Below are 20,725 nucleotides of genomic sequence, written 5' to 3'. Positions count from 1 at the left end.
GGTGGCTCAGTAAATCTGTCTACCGAAATGAATACTCGTTCGTGATCGTAAATTGTTCCATTTCCAACGACTAATCCGTCATTATGTATGGGTTCTAGATAGTGTGCCTCTGGTACCAGCGGCCATACGCTCCTGTCGGATAGGGGCAACGTAGAGTTTGGTCTTCCCCGCATGACGTAAACCGGATTAAGTACGACAAGCTCGCGATCGCGACCATTTCGGAGCGCGCTGGCCGGTTTCACGGTAATCGAACGTACCATGTGTGCGAATAACATTTACATTTGATTGAATAAAAATGGTCTTTATTTAATGCCGCCAGCCCAGATAATGGCTGAGGCGGAGCGCATGGTGCGAAATGTTTTTTGAGGACACTGCTTTGGGTTTACTTAGCCTGCGTACGGGGTCAAGTTTTCCGGGTCGTAAAGGGTACACTGTATACGTTTTGATTAAGCGTTCAATTTCAACTAACATCACTTTTCTGCTGAGTTTCTGCCTAAATCGACTGAAACTTCAAAACCATAAATAAAAAGCAAAAAGGAAAATAAAATAGAAAAAGACCCTAAATGATACCAAACACGCCGCGTCCAGAATTCATTGGTTTCCTGGTCATCCTGACAGGGGAGCCCAAGAACGATCTACAACGATAACAGGGCCGCTAGGAAAGGGCAACCTTGCCCGACCGTCCTTCTTGGCCGATCCCGTACGCCGCACTCCTTCCTTTCGCAAGACCTTTGCCCAACACAACACAACTGAGCCGCGAATGGCGCCCAAAATGGCTTCCCAGCCGGCTTCGAATGATCCAGCGATCGCACCGACCGTGGACGGTTATTCGCTATCGAGCTCTCGGCCCGTACAGAGCTGTCCGCATTCGACGGATCCACATTTTCCGGTTTTATTATTGTTCGGGTGTTGTGCGAAGCGTTGCGCGTGGCGAGTGGGGTGCACAATAAACCGGTGGGTGACTGGGCAACCGAAACCGAAGCCCTTCGCGGATGGAATTCGTCGAGTATCACTTCGTAATTGTCATCTGCCTTTAAGTGTACGGTCCGTGGCATCGGCGGCACGTGGGAGTTAGGAATTGCGATCCCTTCGACGACATCACGGTATCGCCAAGTAGTAGAGACCCGACATCGCTGCGCAGATCGTTGATCGTGTTCATGTGAGTGACTCAAGTCGAACATTCGATCCAACAAAAATCACCGCACCGCAACTTGTGCTGGAATGGAAAAATACACGCCTTGTGGAGTGGAAAGTTTGGAATCTTCTAACAATGAACGACGGGACTATCTGATCGCGTTGATCACGCAACGGTTCGTTGTTGGGCAAGATGCACCTACACGCAACCGGCAACCGTGAGGTTTCTCAAATGTTCTTGCAAATTTTTTAAAAATTTTCCAAGTTCAACATATTCGCGCCTGGAACAGGCGTTTCAGTATATTTGGAATATTTTACAACTTGCATGCATGGTTGCGCACATATCGAGTGCCTATCTGTGACGGGGGAAGGCTGCAGACAGCTGATCCACTTTAGACGGTGACCAAAATCATGGCCACAAAGCCTAGCACAGGCAGCGAAGCGAAGTTGGCAGCCCAAAACCAGACAGCCAGAATTCAAGGAAACTTCTAAAATTTATCGTTCGAGTGAACTCCAGACACAACAAAACTAATGGCGTCGGATTTAAGATGTAACGCCAGTTTTTCAGGGTCACATAGAAGTAGGGTTTTTAGGTCGTCTATCGTTCCGAAAACGTGCATATGAGTTCTCTAGCTAAGTGACAGTGACAGTTTTTTTGTGTGTTCCGAATCCTCTTGCCGACCTGTGGACAATTCTTCGCACTATTTGATGCACAGTTTTCGTTTTATAACATCCTAAATGGCGGATTTAGCTCGAGGGCAGCAATTAAAAATTTTATGTGTGCGCTGGAAGCAGTTCTTGAAGCGAACACTCGCGAAGAGATAGTTTAATGGACAGCGATGGGTCAACTGAAAGCAAAGCACGAGTCCACTGTTATTGTTTTAGTTAATTACCTTCACTTTCATGTGTGTTGGGTCTGTTGGTAGTTTATAATGAACCGCCTACAGCGCTGACCTATCATTGGGAGACTGGAGGTCGGCAAAATCGTTAAAAAATTACTATGCCAGGCGTATTGCTAGTCATGGCTGCATACGCACGGGCTAAACACATGATCATTGTAATTGTCTTATAACGTAACATTAGTAAAACACCAAAAGCTTGTAATGTCTTCTTTGTTGAACAACTATTCAAAACAGCAAAGCGTTGTAAGTAATTGTTAAAATTTTCCTATCTCCTTCCTTATCCTTATTTACTTCAACGAGTTGAATGAGTTTGGAATGATCAAACCCCTACATTCCGGCTGATCAGTCACTACCCTCTCTAGATAGTGTCGATGACCGATTCCACACTTAACCACACGGTTCGCGGAATCAATTTGAGTTCCGGCCACTCGCCGCCGCCACCGGCGTCGCCAGTCGCATTTAGATGTAAACGTTCTGAAGCATAACGCCTCCAGAGCAGACATGGGCGAGTCTCATCCAATGCGAAACTCGTCAAACCGGTCCTGGCGTGTGTATCATTTGAATGCCCCCGATTCTCGTGCTCCACGTGCTCGTGACTGGCTCACAATTCTGGACGTTCTATACGCAAAACAGCGGCCGAATCTTTCATTGATTGTTGTTTGTCGGTCAAGTTTGTGGGAAAAAAGAACGCTGTCCGACCCGATTGATCAAACTGGGGAGCTTTTCTAGCGTTATGCGCATTTCCACATGGCCGTGCGTGGTTGCGTGATGCGTAGCGGACCACGTGCGTTCTGATGCGCTCGAATGACGATACGTTTCTGGTGCTTCTAGTGGTTCAGTATCACGAGAAGTTCAATATCGCGGCTTTGGAATGGAGTTAATTAAATTGTGCATACAATTAACCTTGTGTCGGACCGGGCGGCTTCCATTTCCCCGGTTCAATTCTTCGTGACCCTCGACGAGCTCCTTAGCCAAGGAAGACCTTCGAACCGCACCGCACAGGGGTCAATGTCTACCGCGTACGTAAATGGAAGATTACAGTTGGACTTGAAGCGATTCTAGATTCTTCGTAGCGGAAATTCGTATAATATACGGGAGGTTTTGTTGACTGCGCGTTGGCGTTCGTAATCGCGTAAAAGTGAATGGGTTTCTTCGGGTCCACTTTGTCCGTCCGCAGAGGCGATCAAGATACATTTTGTAAGGTAGTACACGTGACCTTGCTGCGATGAGTCGCTCACGCAGCGTCAACTACGATCCATCCTTGCGTTAAGCAATACGAGCAAAAAAGTACGAGTTTACGTGCTGTAAAACGTCGTGATCAATTGCCCCAGACAAAGGTTGGCCTGCAAGAGCGAAAGTACAATTACACTGGCACCGTGATTACAGCCGTGAGCTATTCGTGGAGGGTTTCCTTCCATTTATTGCACTCAAAAGGCCCTGCGATATTGTGAAATGCGCCCGTCAGGCTGCACTTTCATTTTTCGTGTTATTAATTTTGCTCTGCAGACAACACATTCATCCAGCTATTACTTCCACGGTCCAGCCAGCTCGCCAGCACACTTCACGATGGCAGACCACAACGAAAACTTTGCCTCGGCCACAGCCCAGCCAGCCCAGACGACGAATGACGCTACCGCGGGGCAGGACACGACTAGGGCAAAAGAAGAACCTACATCGACCCAAGAGAAGCAGGGCCAGAGCCAGCCGAGCTCCTCCAGGGACACCAAGCGGGAAGCCAGCTGGCCTTCGGTTCTGTTTTACATCCACCTCAACATTCTTGGCGTGTACGGGATTTTTGTTTTATTTTCTCATACGTCGGCGATAACGTTTGCCTTCAGTAAGTTCACTGCAATGATGCGGGGCAATGCGTCGAAGGACCATTTACACCATGTTTCCACGTTCTTGCAGCACTCTTGCTCACGCTGTGTGGCATCTTGGGCGTTACGGCCGGAGCTCACCGCCTATGGGCCCATAGATCGTACGAGGCGTCGCCGTTACTTCGCTTCACGCTGATGCTTTTCCAAACGCTCGCCGGCCAGGTACGTTACAAGGTTACACGGGTGCTCGACTGCTCGACACCGGAAAAAGCTCCAACTACCGACAAAGCTTTTTAAAGCTTTGGATTGCTCTTTTCACACTAAAAAAAATCAGTCAGTCAGTTCAGTCTAAACTTTGTGTGATTTTAAATAACAACGATAAATCATGATCATCTAAAAATTAAGAAGAGGATAAAATGAAAAACCATGATGAAGTTCTCGAAGACACAGGAAGTTCGCCAGACGTATAGGAAATTTGAAGTCATTTAAACTCAAACGGTATTCCGGTTGAGATAATCGGAATCCTAGGAATGAGAACTTCCTCACCTTCGAACAATTTCGATTTGAGTATCGTCGCGTAAATCACATTGCTCATCAATGTTCTTACCCCACATCTTAATCAATTTTGCAGGGCTCCATCTACGATTGGGTGCGCATGCATCGGCTCCATCACGAAAAGTTTCGCACCGTCGACGACCCTTACTATGGTGATAAGGATTTCTTGCACGCCCAAGTCTTTGCCAACATTCGCCAGCTGAGCGCACGGCAGGAGAAGCTCCTGGAAGCGATCGACATGTCCGACCTAGAGGCCGATCCGTTTGTGATGTTCCAGAAACGGTTCTACTGGCTCCTGTACCCGGTGCTGTTCGTGCTGCTGCCCATTAATGCTCCGCTCGAGTACTGGGGAGACACCGTGCAGGCGGCCATCTTTGTTTCCTTCTCGTTGCGCTATCTGATCGTGCTGAACGTGGCGTGGCTTATCAACTCGGCACACTTCGTTTGGGGACTGGATAAGAACCACAAACAGTCGGATTCGAACATGGTTTTCTTGGTCACGAAGAGCTACTGGCCCCAGTATCACTATCTGCTGCCGTTCGACTATCAGAGCGGCGAGTTTGGCAACTACGGTAAGAACGGCCGCCCGAGCAGTTGTTGAGCAACTCTTGTGAATCCTGTCGACCCTCGACCCCACCCTTCTTTGCAGGTTCCGGGTGTACAACCGCTTTCATTCGCATCTGCGCCGCCACTGGGCTGGCCACCAAGCTGCAAACCATGACGACCGAAGCCGTCAAACGTGGCCTCTCGATGGCGGTGGACAGTGGAAAGCCCATTGTGGACTGCCTGAAGCAGGCCGGAGCCGAGGACATGTGCAACCTGCAGCGAGAACACTATCTCCACAACGAACGACTCCACTAGTCTCAGCCTCAGCTGCATGCCGCGCACCAGGCCGGAGCATTGGTTCGGGCGAATTATTTATTGCCAACTCGTCAGCTCTTTTCTATTGCGCTCTAGCGAAAAATCGTTGTTTCTTTGTTAAACATTCAGTTCGCAGTGTTGCGATTTGCGTTTCCCCGCGGAACAAAGCTTTTCGTCGTTCTATCTGTTTCTTTTAATTGGATTAGATCTGTATCGTTGATACTAAATCGACCTTGGTGCAGATGAGCTAAGCTAAGTGTTGTTCAACAAATCGGGAGTCAGTTGAAATAAACCAAAATGTGTTAAATTTAATCAATATCAGTGTTTTATTTATTAACAAAAATAGTTCGAACTACATGCTTTTTTATCTTTATGATAGGTAACGTTGCGAATGGAAGATGTTTATTTTTTATGTCGCTATCCGTCAAGTTTTTGTGTTTCAACTTTAATATGAGTATGATAATTATCTCTCAACATACTGTATTTTAGTGATTTTTTATATATTACAATTATTGTAGTGAATATAAAATAAATATGCAAATAACACAAACTATGAGAATGTGCATAAGGTATAGCAATTCATCTCCAACACAAACTGACTAGCTACCAACCATTATCACTTTTTCAAACACTTGATGATCTAACTCTTAGATTCCGTTAATGTGGATTTTCTTGTTTTCTATGCACGCTGCTTCCTTCGACATAATGTTTTTTATAGTCGATTGATCACCCCATTGGATTAGCACCGCAGCGTCCTGTTAGTGAGCAGCAGTGTTTCAAATTAATCGAAAAGCACGTTCAAATTGTAGGTCACTTCAAACGACCACAACAGGTTTTCTAAAAACGAGGCTTAGTTTTAAAACTAGTAATACTGAGAACTGGTACAATAAATTTGGAACAAGTTGGTCGTACACAGGCAACGTATTCACAGAACCGTGATAACCTGGTCGTGTTTTTAACCGTCCTTTCAAACTCACTTACTTAGCTTATCATTTTCCTATAAGCATAACTTATTTGTATTTGAATTCCTATTATTTGGTAGACACCAGATACAGCCAGCTCCGTTAATGATGCTATCTCTAATAAAGATATGCGTTACGTACCGAGCAGCTTTCATTTTCATAGTGCTTGAACTCGCCTCCAGAACTCGATCTAATCCTTCCTCCATCGCTTGCAATTGCGCCATTTTATCGTGCCGTGCAGATCACACAGTTTCGGTTCCACGGATTGAATACATCCTTTACGTGATGGAGATTCATATGTGCTTTGTACAGCAAACAGCTGTACGGCATTAGGCGATACCCAACGAAGCGAAGCGGAAATTAACAGGCCATTTTAACCTGCCTCTGCTTGTGGTGTGCTACTTTTGAGCCGAAGCAAATATAGATACTATCATAATTTCACGGTTGTTTCACGGGTGGATGCGCTTGCCGACGATCGCTAGATGCCTAAAATTTAATTTATTTTTATCAAATCATCACCGAAAATTCAATCGTTTGCCCACTGTTAGCAGAAGCTTTGCTGCAAATTGGGTCCCCAATATTTGTCTAGTGAACTGGAAAACGGCTATTTTATATCGATACTTTAACCATACAACCAACCAACGGGTGACTAACAACCGAGGAAGGAAAGGAAAAAGAATGCATTGAAATAAAACAAAAACAACTCTTGTGGCTAGTAAAGTTAGAGAAACCAACAAAGACAAACCATCACCACATTCAAATCGATTTTAACGACTCTCGGTGCTGAAGTGGCCTTGAAGCAGCCGGTGTTTAGTTTCCGGCACAACATAAAAGAAGTTCCTTAGCACTTACCTCGATGTGCTGGTCTTTAAAATGTCCAATAAAACCGATGTAGTCCTTAGCCGCACTGTTCGCGCGGCAAGATGGAAGTGATGCGCGACACACAGGACCAGACAGGGAGAAGCTGTGACCGATCATAGTCGTTGGGTGAAGATGCCGAAGAAACACGAATGAAGCGGCAAACTGAACAAAGTTCCCATCAGTCCGCCATGGTAAAGTATCGCTTGCACATTCTTAGCCGATGGACAGCTCTCCGCACGATGGACTTCTACCGAATGGACTAGCCGGCTGGCAATGTTTTCCGATCCTTCCAATTTTTACTGCCGTTGGTCGCAACCAAGCGGAAATGGAAATTCGCGTCCTTGAGCTTGTGCCCGATCTCGTACGGTGTGATCCACTAACGAGTAAGTTAACGACGTTCTATCGGGTGTCCGAAGCCCAAAATACACCATGACGCTGAACGGTCCGAGGTTGAAGAAGTCATTGCGTGTTGTTCGACCGTTCGGGGCCAGTACAGTGCCATCCTTCCGACACGGTCAACCATCCCTGCGTTGGAACGGAAAGTTATTAATCAGCCTCTCAATCTTGGCTCCGTCACGTGCACGATCACGGAGAGCTTATCGCGCCCGATCGGATCACTCTGACCCAGAAACGTGAAGATAGGGAATGACGACGTTCGACGCAAGTGACTAACCTTGGCTGGTGCCGGTAGTGTCGTCCGCCGCACGAGGTGCAACCGGGTGCGTCAAACGTACTGCAAACGGTACTCCCGGAGTTGGAGTGTACTCTCAGAGGTCACACCGTCAGCGTTAGTGGTAAATGGCGTCGCCGATAGAAACGGGCACACCGTGTGTCGCCCTTGCGCAATGTAAGAGACTTTTGTTTACTTCTGGCTCGTTTGTCCCGCCATAGTGGCCTATGGCCTGAATGGTGAGCCATCAAACCATGGCACTGCACACCGCTTGGTTTGCGTCTCTCATTGCTCCATTGCGGCGTCGGGGTCTCCGTACAACGCCCACCACCGCCGTGTCCTGTCGAAACCGCCCGTGCACTCTAGGACTAATACCTCAGCGTCGCCCAGCGCCTGTCCCGCACGCGGTCAATGCACGCGGTCGCCGAGAGCAATATCGCGAACCGCGCAGCCCATCAGGTTACGCGATTGCGCAACCGGCGAGTACACTTAGCCGGCCCCGGGGTAATAGTGCCCGGGAGGAGATGACGATCTGCGTACCACTCCCCGTAACGCAGTGTTAAGGTCGCGCACGGTGCCAGCCAGGTCCGGTGCGACGTGCCATCGGCTTTAACCTTTCGGCTTAGACAACGAGTTCAACGGGTCGAAAGTGGGCCAGGCTAGTTAACCGTACCCACGGGAATAGAGCATGATAGTATGTGGGGACAAAACGGCACGATGGCCATACTTCATTTCGTAATTTTTTTTTACATCTGCTCATAAACTTTTCGAATCGTTAAAGTAATTACAAATCTAAAGTCCATTTGTATATTGTTTCGTAATTACTCCTCGTGCCTTTGGGCATTAGCGAACCGACCAAGTAAGGGATCTCTAATGGGACGAAATCGCGACACTAGGTACTTTGAGGTACTGAAGTAGTAAAAATGTCGCAATTAGGATTCAAAGTATTACGTTTCTATAAGATATGGCGTAATATTTTAATACGAACAGATTTGTACGAACTTGAAACTGGAAAATAGCAGTAATAAGCATTAATAAGCTTGCACACGTTGGTACTGCTAATCCATTATTCATTGCATTTTATCTGCATTTGCAAGAACGTAGAAAGCCGTTCGGAATTACTAATTCGAATCCGCTAATTGGAACGGCATAAACGCGTGTACTACAGATAAACTACTTACATTAAAAACCCGCCAATACCTGTCGATAAAGTGGTTAGGAAAATGAATCGAAAAATAAATAAAATAAGATACTCCAGCTCCGTTTCTCCAGCTCGGGACTGTGGGGCTGTGGAAATTGATCGTTAATTGTTGATGATCGTTGATCGTTAATCCTTTAGATATAATATGATATCAAATCCGCCAACAGTAGGACATAGCCTTGTGATGGCTTTGGTGTTTCTGTTGCGAACAATTGAGTGTGGGGTGGTTAGTTTCGCAAGACACGGTAAAGGACGAAAAGACGGTAACATGTGATGAAAGTAGTCTCCCGAATAGTAATTCATCATTTGGGTAGTTTGCTTCATCGTTAGAGCTGTTTGGCACTACAAGACCGTTGAGCTAACGTTCAATTACAGACTTAATTACAAAATTGTTTTACACGAGATGTGTTCAAAAAGTTCTGACAATTTTGTATTTACGCGGTCTACGTATATCCGATAGTTTGTGGCGTTAGATTGCTACACATGTCAGTGACTGATTGTAGAAAGTTCGGTCATTTTCGGTAATCGGTAATTTTTTGACAACTGTTTTGCTTGGACAAGATTTTTCTCATCGGCGATGCCGTGTTCATCGCCCAAATCGTATCGTAGCGTCGTCCTTTCATGGCCTCTTTCAGTTTCCGGAATCAGAAAAAGTAACAGGGGGCCAGATCTAGAGAAGCTTTGGCATCATTAGTGTGTTGTTTTGGTCAAAAATTCGAACAGAAACCACGATGTGTTAGCAGGAGCGCAACAACCAATTTGGGGTGTCCCACAAATCCGGGCGTTTGTGACGGATTGCTTCGAGCGAATTGCGCATAACTTGCAGGAAATATTCGTTATTGACTGTTCTATCTTTTGTCAACAATTCATGATGCACCACAACTCTGCAATCGAAGACAACTGTAAGCTAAACTGTTCACATTCGACCAAACATGGCTTTTCGACGTTCACGTTCATCTTCTAGGTTCTCTCTGGAAAAAGTTTAAACCATCGATAAGCGCTGCTTTTGGTCTTAATAGCATCACCATAAGCCACAGTTAACATTTCAATTTCGTCCAAGCTTTTAATATCGTTCTTTACACAACATTTGAAACAAATTCTTTGCCATCAATTTTTCGGAATAAACAAAAATCTCCGATGGGCCAACACACGCGCACAGTAAAACAGCTGTCAAAAATTTACAAATTACTCAAAATGGCCGAAATTTTCACCATAAATGAGTGACATGAGTAGCAACATAACGCCACAAAAATCGAAAATCGGATATACGTAGCCCGCGTAAATACAAAATTGTCAGAACTCCTCGTATAGAGCTTTCGTTCCGGGCTCTTCTCAGAAAGCTTCAGTCACCGAACTCCGAAACATTTTTCACCAGTCCACCAAATTTCGAAGTATTTGGAAAAGCCTCAAAAAAGATGTTTGATGTGCTCGTACTGATTCACCTGAACCTATTTGTATTTAAAACATTTTTAACAGCCACGATCTGGTTGATAAAAAATGCTCATTTCGGGAATGTTGATGCCAAACCAAGGTAGGGTTTCAAGGGTTGAATACGAAATGAAACATAAGTTTAGCTGCTGTATGGCTTTGTGTGGTACAGACCTCCCATTGTCCCAGCGAATCTAGGACGCCGATGGAAGATGATTCAAGCCCACATTATGCCCAACTTGAAGTGTGTGGCCTGTTTTCGACACTTGAACGTTACATCAGTACCGAGCGAACGAGTGGAGAGTACATCTAATGCGATAGCTCACCACCAGGGCAGTTGGAGAAGGGGCGCTCTCTGCGACCCGGTCACGGATTGTGAGGATACTGTAAAGCTTGCGGCTTGCGGCTCTCATTAAGTATCTTGCCGTACACCCCTAAGTGAGCGCACTGAAACCGCCCCAAGCGAATCTCGGGCCAGGATCGACTCGAGAGTGAAAGCATCCGCGAAGACCCCCGGCTGGGGCTCGACCCCATCGTTGGGCTTCGACGTTACCCATGATCGCGGGCCAGCGTCGGTATTCTGCGCCAAAGTCACGTCGTCTACCATTCGTCCCACGATCGTCATTCACGATCGCTCGGCTGCGGCTCACCTTCGCGCCGCGTTAGGGTTGCTTCGCCTGCGCCAGAGCCGCCCAAGCAGGTCCCCGCCTTTCGGGAGGCGTTCGGCGGATTATGTATTCACTTTTTGGCTCCGTCTTTTCGGTTTCTTTTTTCCGTTTGATTAATTTGTTTTAGGCCCATCGACAAAAAAACCAATTCCATCGGCACGTGCACCGTACAGGGTCGTCGAGAGAAGGCAAGGTACCGCGGCGCCGGCGCGAGCTCCGGGGACACGTCGATCGTTTTGCTGCGTGCCCGCAACAGACAGTACAGCTGCCGTACCGTGGCGCAACCAGGGAACGTGGCGTCCCTGTGATGATGGCCTTCCCGCGGTAGCAGTAGCAGATCCTCCCTACCACGCGGGCCACTTCCGGGTAGATTATTTGCATGCGGTCAACGGATTGAGCCGCGTTTGGTTGAATCTGCCACCCAAGGTTAGCATCAAGGTTCGGATCCGGCTGCGCCGCTGTTCGCCACACTGGCGCACACTGGGGGAATCAATGAAGGGCTCGCCAGAAACAGCCAGCGGAATCGGGCCATCGTCGATCGATTGGTCAAAAGCCCACCACTCCCTGGGGGAACCACTAAACGAAGAACGCGTGCATGACCACCACGTCACGGCCGTCGAAAATTGTGGATCAGCTGGATCGCCCATCGATCGATCCCTGTTGGCCCCGGTCACCGGGCAGGATTCGCCAGCGCTTGCCGACGTGGTGTGAAAATTAGCGTCAACGTGCACACCGCCAAGCGGCCACACCAAGCGAAGCGATTCCTCACGAGCCACATGCTGCCGGGTCGGGTGTTAAGTTAAAGTTGCCAGCGGTGGGAAACAACCGGGTAGCGACCAGGCCACGCATCCTTCCTAATGAATGGCCGATGGGCAGTGTTTAGCATCCCCGAAAAGCCGTCGGTCCGTCGGTAGAGAATGTCATCCATCATCCCGCATCCCCATCGCCAGCAGCAAACAAGTTTTCAGATAAATGTTGTCTTGCTTTATTTGAACAGTTTCATAATTTGCTTTGAACACACTCCACAAAAGAACCATTAGTATCGACTCGCGAGCGTGTGAGTATATCAATTATGCATTTGAATGGAGGAAAACGTTGCATTTTTGAACTTATATTCTTAATGTTAGTCGAGCGGATAAGGCGATAGAAACCATAATGAGGATGAAACTCGAAAAAGGCGCCCAACCTTATGGCATGATCCACTTTTGGGCGGTAGTTGAAACGAGCATTCGACCCCCTTACACTGACCGGTTAGTTTTATTGCTATCAAACTCGTGAAACTTATTGCCTGCGTTCAATTCGGGGAAACCTTTTCTACGTCGAAAGACGACAAAAAAGTTACATCACTTATCTGTCAATGGCGTCGAGGCGAAGAAAAGAGACGTGTAGCAAACACAACGATACGATCGAACGGATCGGTGTAAAATTATGCTAAACCTACAGGGATGCAGACACCGGACAGCGTCTACCAACCGGCAACCTGCCAAGCTACGAATATTTTCAAACGATTCGTATATCCTAGCGTTTCTAGTTTATTTACATACGCCGTGTGTTCGTCCGGCCTTAACAAGGGGCCCGGGCGACGATGTGTTTCGTCATGTGGCCGCTGGCCCCGTCGGGACCCATTTTAGATAGCGTCCCAGACTCCAACCCAGACGGTGCTCAGAATTGTCAAATAAGTTACCGGGTCTAGCGGGGGTCTGCGCCGCCTAGTTCACCGCGGGAAGGCCTTTCACCGAAATCGATCTCCTAACCGGCCCGAGGCCATTTGCACCCTATAGCAAGTCATTTCTCATTTGTCGCCGACCCCTAGATCCGTTGCAGACAAACGCCGTACACGACAAGCGAACGGAAACAGTAGTGGCTCCTACCAGTGGCTCCCCCCCGGTGCGCAGAAACCTTGATGATTTAGCCGATCAACAATCGATCGTGCTGCGGTTTCCCAGCACGTCCAAATTCCGTCTAAAAGTTCCACGAAACAAGGTGGATCAACGTTTAACCACCCCGTTACAAATCATACCACTGGTAACTGCCGTTACAATTCTCGCAACAGAAAACCTTCACTGCGGACGTCCTTGCGGGCCAGAAGACAATACCAAGGGAAAGCGAAAAAATAATAGAAACAAACAGAACATGTTCGATTAAAAATGGGAATGTTCAATTTGGTTTTCTGATACGAAACAACGGAAGGCTAACAAAGAGTTCGTTATCGTCACCTTCTTCACTATCGGTCGTGCTGAATGTGCTTAGCGTGAAGGTGGAAAATCCTTATTAACACAGCTACACCACCTCACCGTACAGGCACAGGAAGAAAGAAGGCCTATTTGGTACGGCCACAAAACGAACCTCAAACAAACCTAATTTCCCAATCGGCCTTCGGTGATCTTGGCGAACGTTCAAAAGATCGTTGGTACGAATTTCCCACCTCCGATTTTGGTGGGAATAAAATTTCCTACCTCCGCACCGCAGGTTTAACCGTAAATAGTTCAACCAGTGACCCTGGGGCAATTGAATGAAGCCGTTAAATTAGCTTTTTTCACGATAATTTTTCTAGGAAAAAGATTTATGGTGCTTAACGGTGTTTCAAGGCGCTTCGAACGCTACACGTTTGGCCAACCGGACACACTGCAAGTGTCCTCGGCTAATCGGAGAATTCACGCCCAATTTCTTCGCGCCAAAGGACACACAACGTAATACGAGTGGGACGGATACGTCATCCGTCGCGTTTTATTGGGCTTCGAGTCATATCGTCAGGGCCATGCCGCGGCCCATCTCGACCTTCTCGGTGAGCAGTAAAACAAATCCTCATGACACTGGTGAACCAACACGAACCCGGTGTATCACCCGGTGTGCCCACTAGGGGTCAGATCACACCCTCTCGCAATCGATCACGTTTCCACGGCCCGAGACTACGCGCCATCAGTCATGGTAGCTGAAGAAAAAATCACACCCTACTCGTTAAGGTCATTAATTAATGGCAATTAAACATTACAACCGGTTTCTCGGCGATGGTGTACCACCTCGTGATCGTGATGCATCACCCGATATGTTGGCGGGTTGGGTTAGCCCACTTTCGGGTGGGTGCCTCTATCGCCAGCCGGAGCTGTGTCACACCTTAAACCGACGATCTACTGGTTGTAGTGGGTACAGCTGCCATATGCATAGTACATTGCGATGCGCCTTGGTGTGGGGCCTCTCTTTCGCGCCTCGCACATGGATCTCGAGGGATGAGGGATCTTCGTCCGAGCGCGAATGCGATCTAAATCCTCGACCGATCACTTTCGCCTTGGCGTGCCGACGATTCACGCACGGTGACGGTCCCGGGTGTACGAAGAGTGTACGGCCTCCCCGAAAAAGACCCATATACTCCTGCGCCGACCAACCCACGGTGCGCTTTTTCGGCCAGCCGTCGGCGGCAATGTGATCGAAAGAGAGTCACGGACCGCCACGGAAAACGATATAAAGGTGTTCGGGCGCGGAGCGCTAGGCTTTTGTTGGTCTCCGCACGGCGAGCTGACTACATCGCGGGAACGTCGAAGGTTTCGTAGCCGTGTTTTTGGGAATACCACAGCACCAGCAACGGATTGGTGCTCGCCGTGGAAACCGTGCAGTGAATCGCGTTGAAAGCGTTACCATCCCGCGGATCGATCCGCCGAATCGGCAACGTTTGATTAGTGCCGGGCCGGACCGGGATTGTGCAAGCCAAGGAAGCTGTGGCCTGTGTGGAAGCGATTGGTGTGCCGTGAAAGAGAAAGTTCAAATGGTGGCCGAATTTACCCGTGCAAGTGGTACGGCCTCGAAGCAGTGAATAGTGCAGCTTACGCCATTACGCCAGCGCAAGTGAGTGAGGCACAGTGAGTGAGGGCCACAGTGCCAACAGGGCCCCCTTCAGGATGACGGTCGGCATTACCAACACGCTGCAGTTCATCGCCGGGAACTCGGCGCAGTACATGAAGCCAGGCTCGGACGATGAACGGTCCGCGGCCGACACAATGGCCGACGCCGCCTCGGTCGCGTCCAAGTACGCCGACAGCAACAACAACGAGATGGAGGATGATAGCACCGTCAGCAGCAAGGATCTCGACAGCTATCTCAAGCACTACAACCGTTGGGAGCAGTCCGCCTGGGGCCGCCGCATGAGCGAACTGCTGAAGCGGTACACGGGTTACGAGTTTGACGACGAGATCAAGTGGAACAATGTGCTGATGATCGGCGTCTTCCACGTGATCGCTATTTGCTCGTTTCTACACTACGTCTGGCAGGCGACTCCTGTCTCCTACATCTGGGGTACGTACGTGACGCGCCTTGGCGGGAGGGCGATTTAGCAGGGCCAGATACACGCCAGGCTCCAGCGACGCAGCGCTGATCGTAATTTGATTTGATTTGATTTTGATTGGTGGTCGCCCATTCGATTTTGTTTTCTTCGGCCGCTAACCAAAACATGCAATTAAGATGCTTCATAATGGAACCAGTTTGCACATTAAGAAGTGGAGAAGTCCTTCTTAGGCTGTGTCAACCGTTCCGGAATCACAAACCTATAGAAATGCTTCCCTTCAAAAAGGTTGTAGTGCCGGTGTAACCTAACAAAAAACACACGAACCCTTCTAGTGGATGCGCAAAACCACTTTGCTGTGCTGTTTACTACTCCTCAAACACAAGCAGTGCAAATGGACCCCAAAGTGACCTAAGTCTTGAAAGGATTTTTTGCGAAACCTTAATGTCAAATACGCTTAAATTGCAAATTGCGGCGCAAAACTTTTGTTAATCCTACGGCAAACACTTGGCAAAGCAGACAACATCTTTACGACTCTTCCCCATAAGCAGTGCAAATGTGTCTTAATTACCACCTCCAAAGGACAATTTGTCTATTAAAAGCTTCATTCAAAGACAAAAAACGGTTACCTTACCAGCGGTGAGAAATTTTTTTGCTTGAATCATTCAACAAAAACTTTGCAAACCAGGCAACTTAAAGGAGTAGACATCTTTACGACTCTTCCCCAATCTACCTGTTTTTTATTTTAATGTGCTTAAGCTTTATCTTGGAGGATGACGCGTATCCTGGCTAGACATCCAAACGCGATCTAATCATACGTTGGTGCCTTTTCGAAGAACACCATCTTGGACGTATGCATAACGACAGCTCCCAGGCGAAAGATTTCGTTCCAAGAAGTATTAACGCGATTCAAAAGTCAATATGCACCACCGTCTGTATAATTAATCATATTCCTAATATACTCCCGTCGGCGCAACATCTGAGCCAAACACACGCCGGCGGACAAAAAATTGTGTAACCCGCCCCATGGCTACGTATCCTTCAGATCGATCGCAGCCATTAGGATCGACGCATATTTCGGCGATCGTTAAACGGCAAATGACACACATCGCACCGCCGCTTGGTAGCCACCAGGTTGAGCAAGCGCGCCCTATCCATATCAACCTTGAGTTATCCAATATCGAAGATGCGCGAACGCTCGGCGTATGCTGATACTATCGCAGTGGGATGAAATCATTATGCTGGCCGACCGTTTATCTATTCCGCCTCGAAAAAGTGTCTGCCGTACCTATGCCATCGTTGCCCACCAGCCCCAACGACCGAGGTTGGAATTTTTATAAACCAACATTCGGTTGCAGTGTGAGGCCTAGGGCACAAACCTGCTCACAGACTGATTGGCGTCCCGTATGGGTGTGCCGATATTTGTCAACACTCCCAGAGCATGGTGGTCGGATCGTGTTCTCAGCCAACACCGGTTCTAGGGTCCATTTTTATTTGTTTACCCTGAACAAATGCACCGGTCAACAAGCATTACGAAATAACATCCTCTTGCGGCTCGGTATTCGAAAAAATATGCATAATCTGTAAGGTGCCAGTCTCGGGCGTAGCCCTCACAGTATCATGAGCCCATCGTTTGGAAACGATCTCCTCTCTCGCAGCCCAGCGAACCTGTTTGACCGAACCGACCGACCCATTGATGGCCGGTCAGATTCGTTAACTTTCATTTATTGCCACGGATCCTTTGTCCCAACTAACAAAACAACATAACAAACTCCACGTGACCCCCGTATGTTAACGCGAACGGGCGCAACTGCATTGCACGGCGCTGTTCGCATTTCGAAATCTGGCATAAATCATGCAAAACAACACCCCCAGAACCAATAAGCAACCCACTCATAATTTGGCCAGGCACTATAAACCGACTCAGGCCGCTCTGTTTTTGGTCGCCTTTGTAGCGATTGCCAAAGAGCAATAGGAAAAACGGCGCACCATAGGTGTGTTCAAGCAGATAGGATCGTTAATGGATTGCACAACGCCTTGCACTCATCTCAATGAGTTTCGCTGCGGCACCAGATGTTCAAGCCCCGATTCGCGTGCCAAATCTTCCCAAAACCGGGCAAAAAAAACAAAACAATAGTCCGATGACGACAGCGCCGATCGATCACGTTGCTGACTCGTCAATAGGCCGAGGCAGCCCAGCGGGCCGATGCGGTAACAGACAATTGCAGCAGTTTGCAGCATCTCGAAAGGCGGCAACAGATCGCATTTCTCCAATCCACCTCATTTCCGAACGATGACTTAAGACTGATTGTAGTTTAATAGGCTGTTTTGTTTCGCTTCACACTGCCTCTCTCTCTCTCTCTCTCTTTGGCTCGCTCGAACTCCGTTTGTTAGCTTCCTAGTACTTGGTAACTTTCCGATTCCTGGTCGTGCGGCGGTATTTCCTAACTCGCGCGTTTTAACGTCCCCTTCTGTTGCGCGCACAGGTTTCTTCGTTGGCGGATGTGCCGGGTTCGGAGTAACGGGCGGCGTGCATCGACTGTGGTGTCACCGGTCGTACAAGGCGAAGCTGCCCCTGCGTATCATCCTGATGTGCTGCTACTCGATCGCGGGACAAAACACGATCTATGACTGGGTCCGGGATCACCGCATCCATCACAAGTACTCGGAAACGGACGGTGATCCACACAACGCGAATCGGGGCTTCCTGTACGCGCACGTCGGCTGGCTGATGCTACGCAAGCACCCGGAGTGCATCAAGAAGGGGCGCCTGATCGACATGTCGGACATTGTCAGCGATCCGGTCGTACAATTCCATCACAAGTAAGTACGACCAAACTCTATCACGCAAAACTTCATCTATGAACCATGACATTGGGCCGGTTCATCTGACCACAAGGTCACGCTCTTGTGCGCGGACACAATTATCACGCTGCCCCGTTAAAACCTTTACGGCTTCGAGCGCCTATTGTTTCTGGTCGAAGCGTATCGAGCGACCAGAAAATTAGCCCCTAAATTTAGACTACCCTCACTGCCGGCGGGATTTTCTCGCAGACCACCACCACCACCGGGGATTGTGGTTTTGTGGTCAAAACAACGAACCGAAACCGAAAGAAAGAGCTTTCAGGTGTTATCTAACACATTCGGCTTCGGCGGCCCGCTGTCGTGCATAATTGAGAGCCCACCACCACCGCCAGCGCTATTGACCGCAACGACTTGCGGACTCTTCTGGGTCTGGGAGAAGACAGTGCCCAGCCGATGACGTGGTGCTTTGACGTAGAGAAGCCTCAGACAAGGTCAACGTGTCGTTACAGCTACAGCCGATGCTGAGCAGCCGTTTGTGGGAGGCAGGAAAACAGTGCCAAAAATATCCATTTAGTTGTGCATCGTCCGTATGCAAAAGTGCTGGGCCCAGCTGAAGGCCTTTCCAGTATGGCCGGGGGCAATCGATGCTCGGTGTTTGGAGCTGATTGAATTTCAAATAATTTGGAATTGTCACAGGACGAACTACATTTTATCAGTCTAATCTTCCTTTGTATCTTCCCCATTTGTAGGCACTTTGTTCTGATGAAAATGTTGTTCTGCTTCATCCTGCCAACGTTCATTCCGTGGTACTTTTTGGGCGAAAACTTCCGAATGGCATTTTTCAGCCAGTGCTTTGTGCGATACGTGCTGAGCTTGAACTTCACCTGGCTGGTCAACAGTGCCGCCCATCTTTACGGTAGCCATCCGTACGACAAGTGAGTGACAAGTCCGATGGTAGGCAATTGAGCAGTGTTTAACGCCACGAATCCCGTACCGCACCGTTTCTTCACCTCCACTAGGCGCATCAACCCTGCGGAAAATCGTGCAGTTTCCGTGGTGGCTATGGGCGAAGGATGGCACAACTACCACCATGTGTTCCCGTGGGACTACAAGGCGGCCGAGCTGGGCAACTACTCGGTCAACGTGACCACATTCTGGTTGGACTTTTTCTCCAAGATTGGCTGGGCGTACGATCTGAAGGAACCGTCGAAGGAGTTAGTAAGAAAGACGATTGCAAAGTACGGTAAGTGTCGCTGCGGCGCGGTCAAATCAAAAACACATCCTTACCTGGCGCTGCCTTACCATTGCTCCCCCCTCCTAGGAGACGGTACCCACATAACGGCCCGGATCGGGCACATGGAGGAGGTTCCAGCACCATCGGATTAATTCCTTCCATTTACCAATACATTCCAAAGTCTCGTCAGATCGATCTATTCGGATCGATCAGGTCGACGATCTATCCTAAATGTTTTTTTTTTTCTAAAATGTCAATGGTTGATTTTACTTAATAAATTTTATCACTACAAATCTACCAACCGGTCGATTACCAGTGGTCCATCCTACAATCGAACTTGAAAAATGGTCTACCAAAAACCGCTTGCTTTCTACTACCAAGGCCAGATGTGGAGGATACATTTCTTGTGGTTTCTAGTTGCTTCGGTTGCTTGTCTGGTGACTTGCCTGCAGTGTAACCTTAGCCGATGGCCTCTGCACAGGCCATCAGTATTTTCCGTCGACCGGGGCATTATTTCGTTTCGGTAGCTTGGTTTCGGAACCGACTCTTCGACTTTTCCGACTATCTCACTGGCTTATCCGGGGCACCAAGTCTCAGGTGAGTGCCTTAACATACCACGGCGTGACAATCGTGCTCCGTGCGATCTCACTGGCGCACAGGAAGCTGCCCGTGGTGACCACCGGTAAAAGAGCGAGACAGGAAGCACAGGCACGCAGTGGCTCTTTCACTCGACAGGCGTCAGGGTTGGGAAACTTAGTAGTGTTTTCTTGTGGTTCCACTCTCACCCGAATTCGAATGACTTACGGCCCAAAATGCCGAAAGTTGTACGGTGTGACGCAAAAAGCGCCAGAAACTGTGTTGGTGAGGCACGGCAGCTTCTGTCGTGGGGCCAAATTGGGTGCCCCACGAAATGTTATATATAAAAGCGGGTACACCTCGACTCCGACTAGACGATCGCTAGGCTAGACGCCACCTGGCCACCCCGTGAAATGCAGCGAAAAATTTGGCGCTAATACGAAAGAAGTCGCGACGCTATTGGTGGGAAGGGCGACTCGAAGATCAACCAGTTTCCAGCTGAAACCACTCGGGCAAAGGAGCGTGGCCAAAAGTTTGTGCGATTGTGTGGAGACGTACGGAATTTCTACGGCATCTAACGCAATTTCGGATACCGAGCCGAGTATGTGTGAGTGGGCTTAGGGGTGACTTCGGAGCTTGCATACCGGAAAATCAAGAATTCCGTCACCCAACAAACGACGAAGACGGTCAGGCGAAGGTTCCGCGAACGATATTCGGGCGCCCTGTGATCAGTAGTGCTCTTCGGTTGGCCCCCGATGCTTGACGAATCTGGAGCCCA

The 20,725-nt window shown here is 48.6% G+C and overlaps 2 protein-coding genes across 4 annotated transcripts; both read left to right on the top strand.

The window, feature by feature from the left end:
* The first annotated feature begins 849 nt into the window (after window positions 1-849).
* Window positions 850-5,575, top strand: LOC131212792 (acyl-CoA Delta12-desaturase). 2 transcript variants are annotated; one of them, XM_058206814.1, is made up of 5 exons: window positions 850-954; window positions 3,543-3,873; window positions 3,945-4,075; window positions 4,485-4,980; window positions 5,058-5,575. In XM_058206814.1, the coding sequence occupies exons 2-5, from the start codon at window positions 3,603-3,605 to the stop codon at window positions 5,267-5,269; spliced, it is 1,110 nt and encodes a 369-aa protein (XP_058062797.1). In that variant the 5' UTR covers window positions 850-954; window positions 3,543-3,602; the 3' UTR covers window positions 5,270-5,575. The 2 variants fall into 2 exon arrangements, with proteins under 2 accessions (XP_058062797.1, XP_058062796.1); XM_058206813.1 differs by lacking the exon at window positions 850-954 and adding an exon at window positions 1,063-1,159.
* Window positions 5,576-14,590: 9,015 nt separating this feature from the next.
* On the top strand, window positions 14,591-19,655 carry LOC131209449 (acyl-CoA Delta-9 desaturase-like). Of its 2 annotated transcripts, none has more exons than XM_058202522.1 (5): window positions 14,591-15,346; window positions 17,819-18,155; window positions 18,887-19,072; window positions 19,157-19,375; window positions 19,459-19,655. In XM_058202522.1, the coding sequence occupies exons 1-5, from the start codon at window positions 14,953-14,955 to the stop codon at window positions 19,643-19,645; spliced, it is 1,323 nt and encodes a 440-aa protein (XP_058058505.1). In that variant the 5' UTR covers window positions 14,591-14,952; the 3' UTR covers window positions 19,646-19,655. The 2 variants fall into 2 exon arrangements, with proteins under 2 accessions (XP_058058505.1, XP_058058506.1); XM_058202523.1 differs by having other exon boundaries at window positions 19,157-19,380.
* Window positions 19,656-20,725: the final 1,070 nt, after the last annotated feature.

This window comes from Anopheles bellator, chromosome 2, assembly GCF_943735745.2.
Source record: "Anopheles bellator chromosome 2, idAnoBellAS_SP24_06.2, whole genome shotgun sequence".
Lineage (NCBI taxonomy): Eukaryota > Metazoa > Arthropoda > Insecta > Diptera > Culicidae > Anopheles > Anopheles bellator.
This window is presented reverse-complemented; position numbering and strand designations above follow the sequence as displayed.

Bases quoted from the DNA above. Each gene is read 5' to 3' on its own strand.
- LOC131209449 (XM_058202522.1), top strand. From the start codon at position 14,953: ATGACGGTCGGCATTACCAACACGCTGCAGTTCATCGCCGGGAACTCG. The intron at 19,073-19,156 runs GTGAGTGACAAG...CACCTCCACTAG, and splicing joins GGTAGCCATCCGTACGACAA to GCGCATCAACCCTGCGGAAA. The intron at 19,376-19,458 runs GTACGGTAAGTG...CCCCCCTCCTAG, and splicing joins GTAAGAAAGACGATTGCAAA to GAGACGGTACCCACATAACG.
- LOC131212792 (XM_058206814.1), top strand. From the start codon at position 3,603: ATGGCAGACCACAACGAAAACTTTGCCTCGGCCACAGCCCAGCCAGCC. The intron at 4,076-4,484 runs GTACGTTACAAG...TCAATTTTGCAG, and splicing joins TCCAAACGCTCGCCGGCCAG to GGCTCCATCTACGATTGGGT. The intron at 4,981-5,057 runs GTAAGAACGGCC...CCTTCTTTGCAG, and splicing joins CGGCGAGTTTGGCAACTACG to GTTCCGGGTGTACAACCGCT.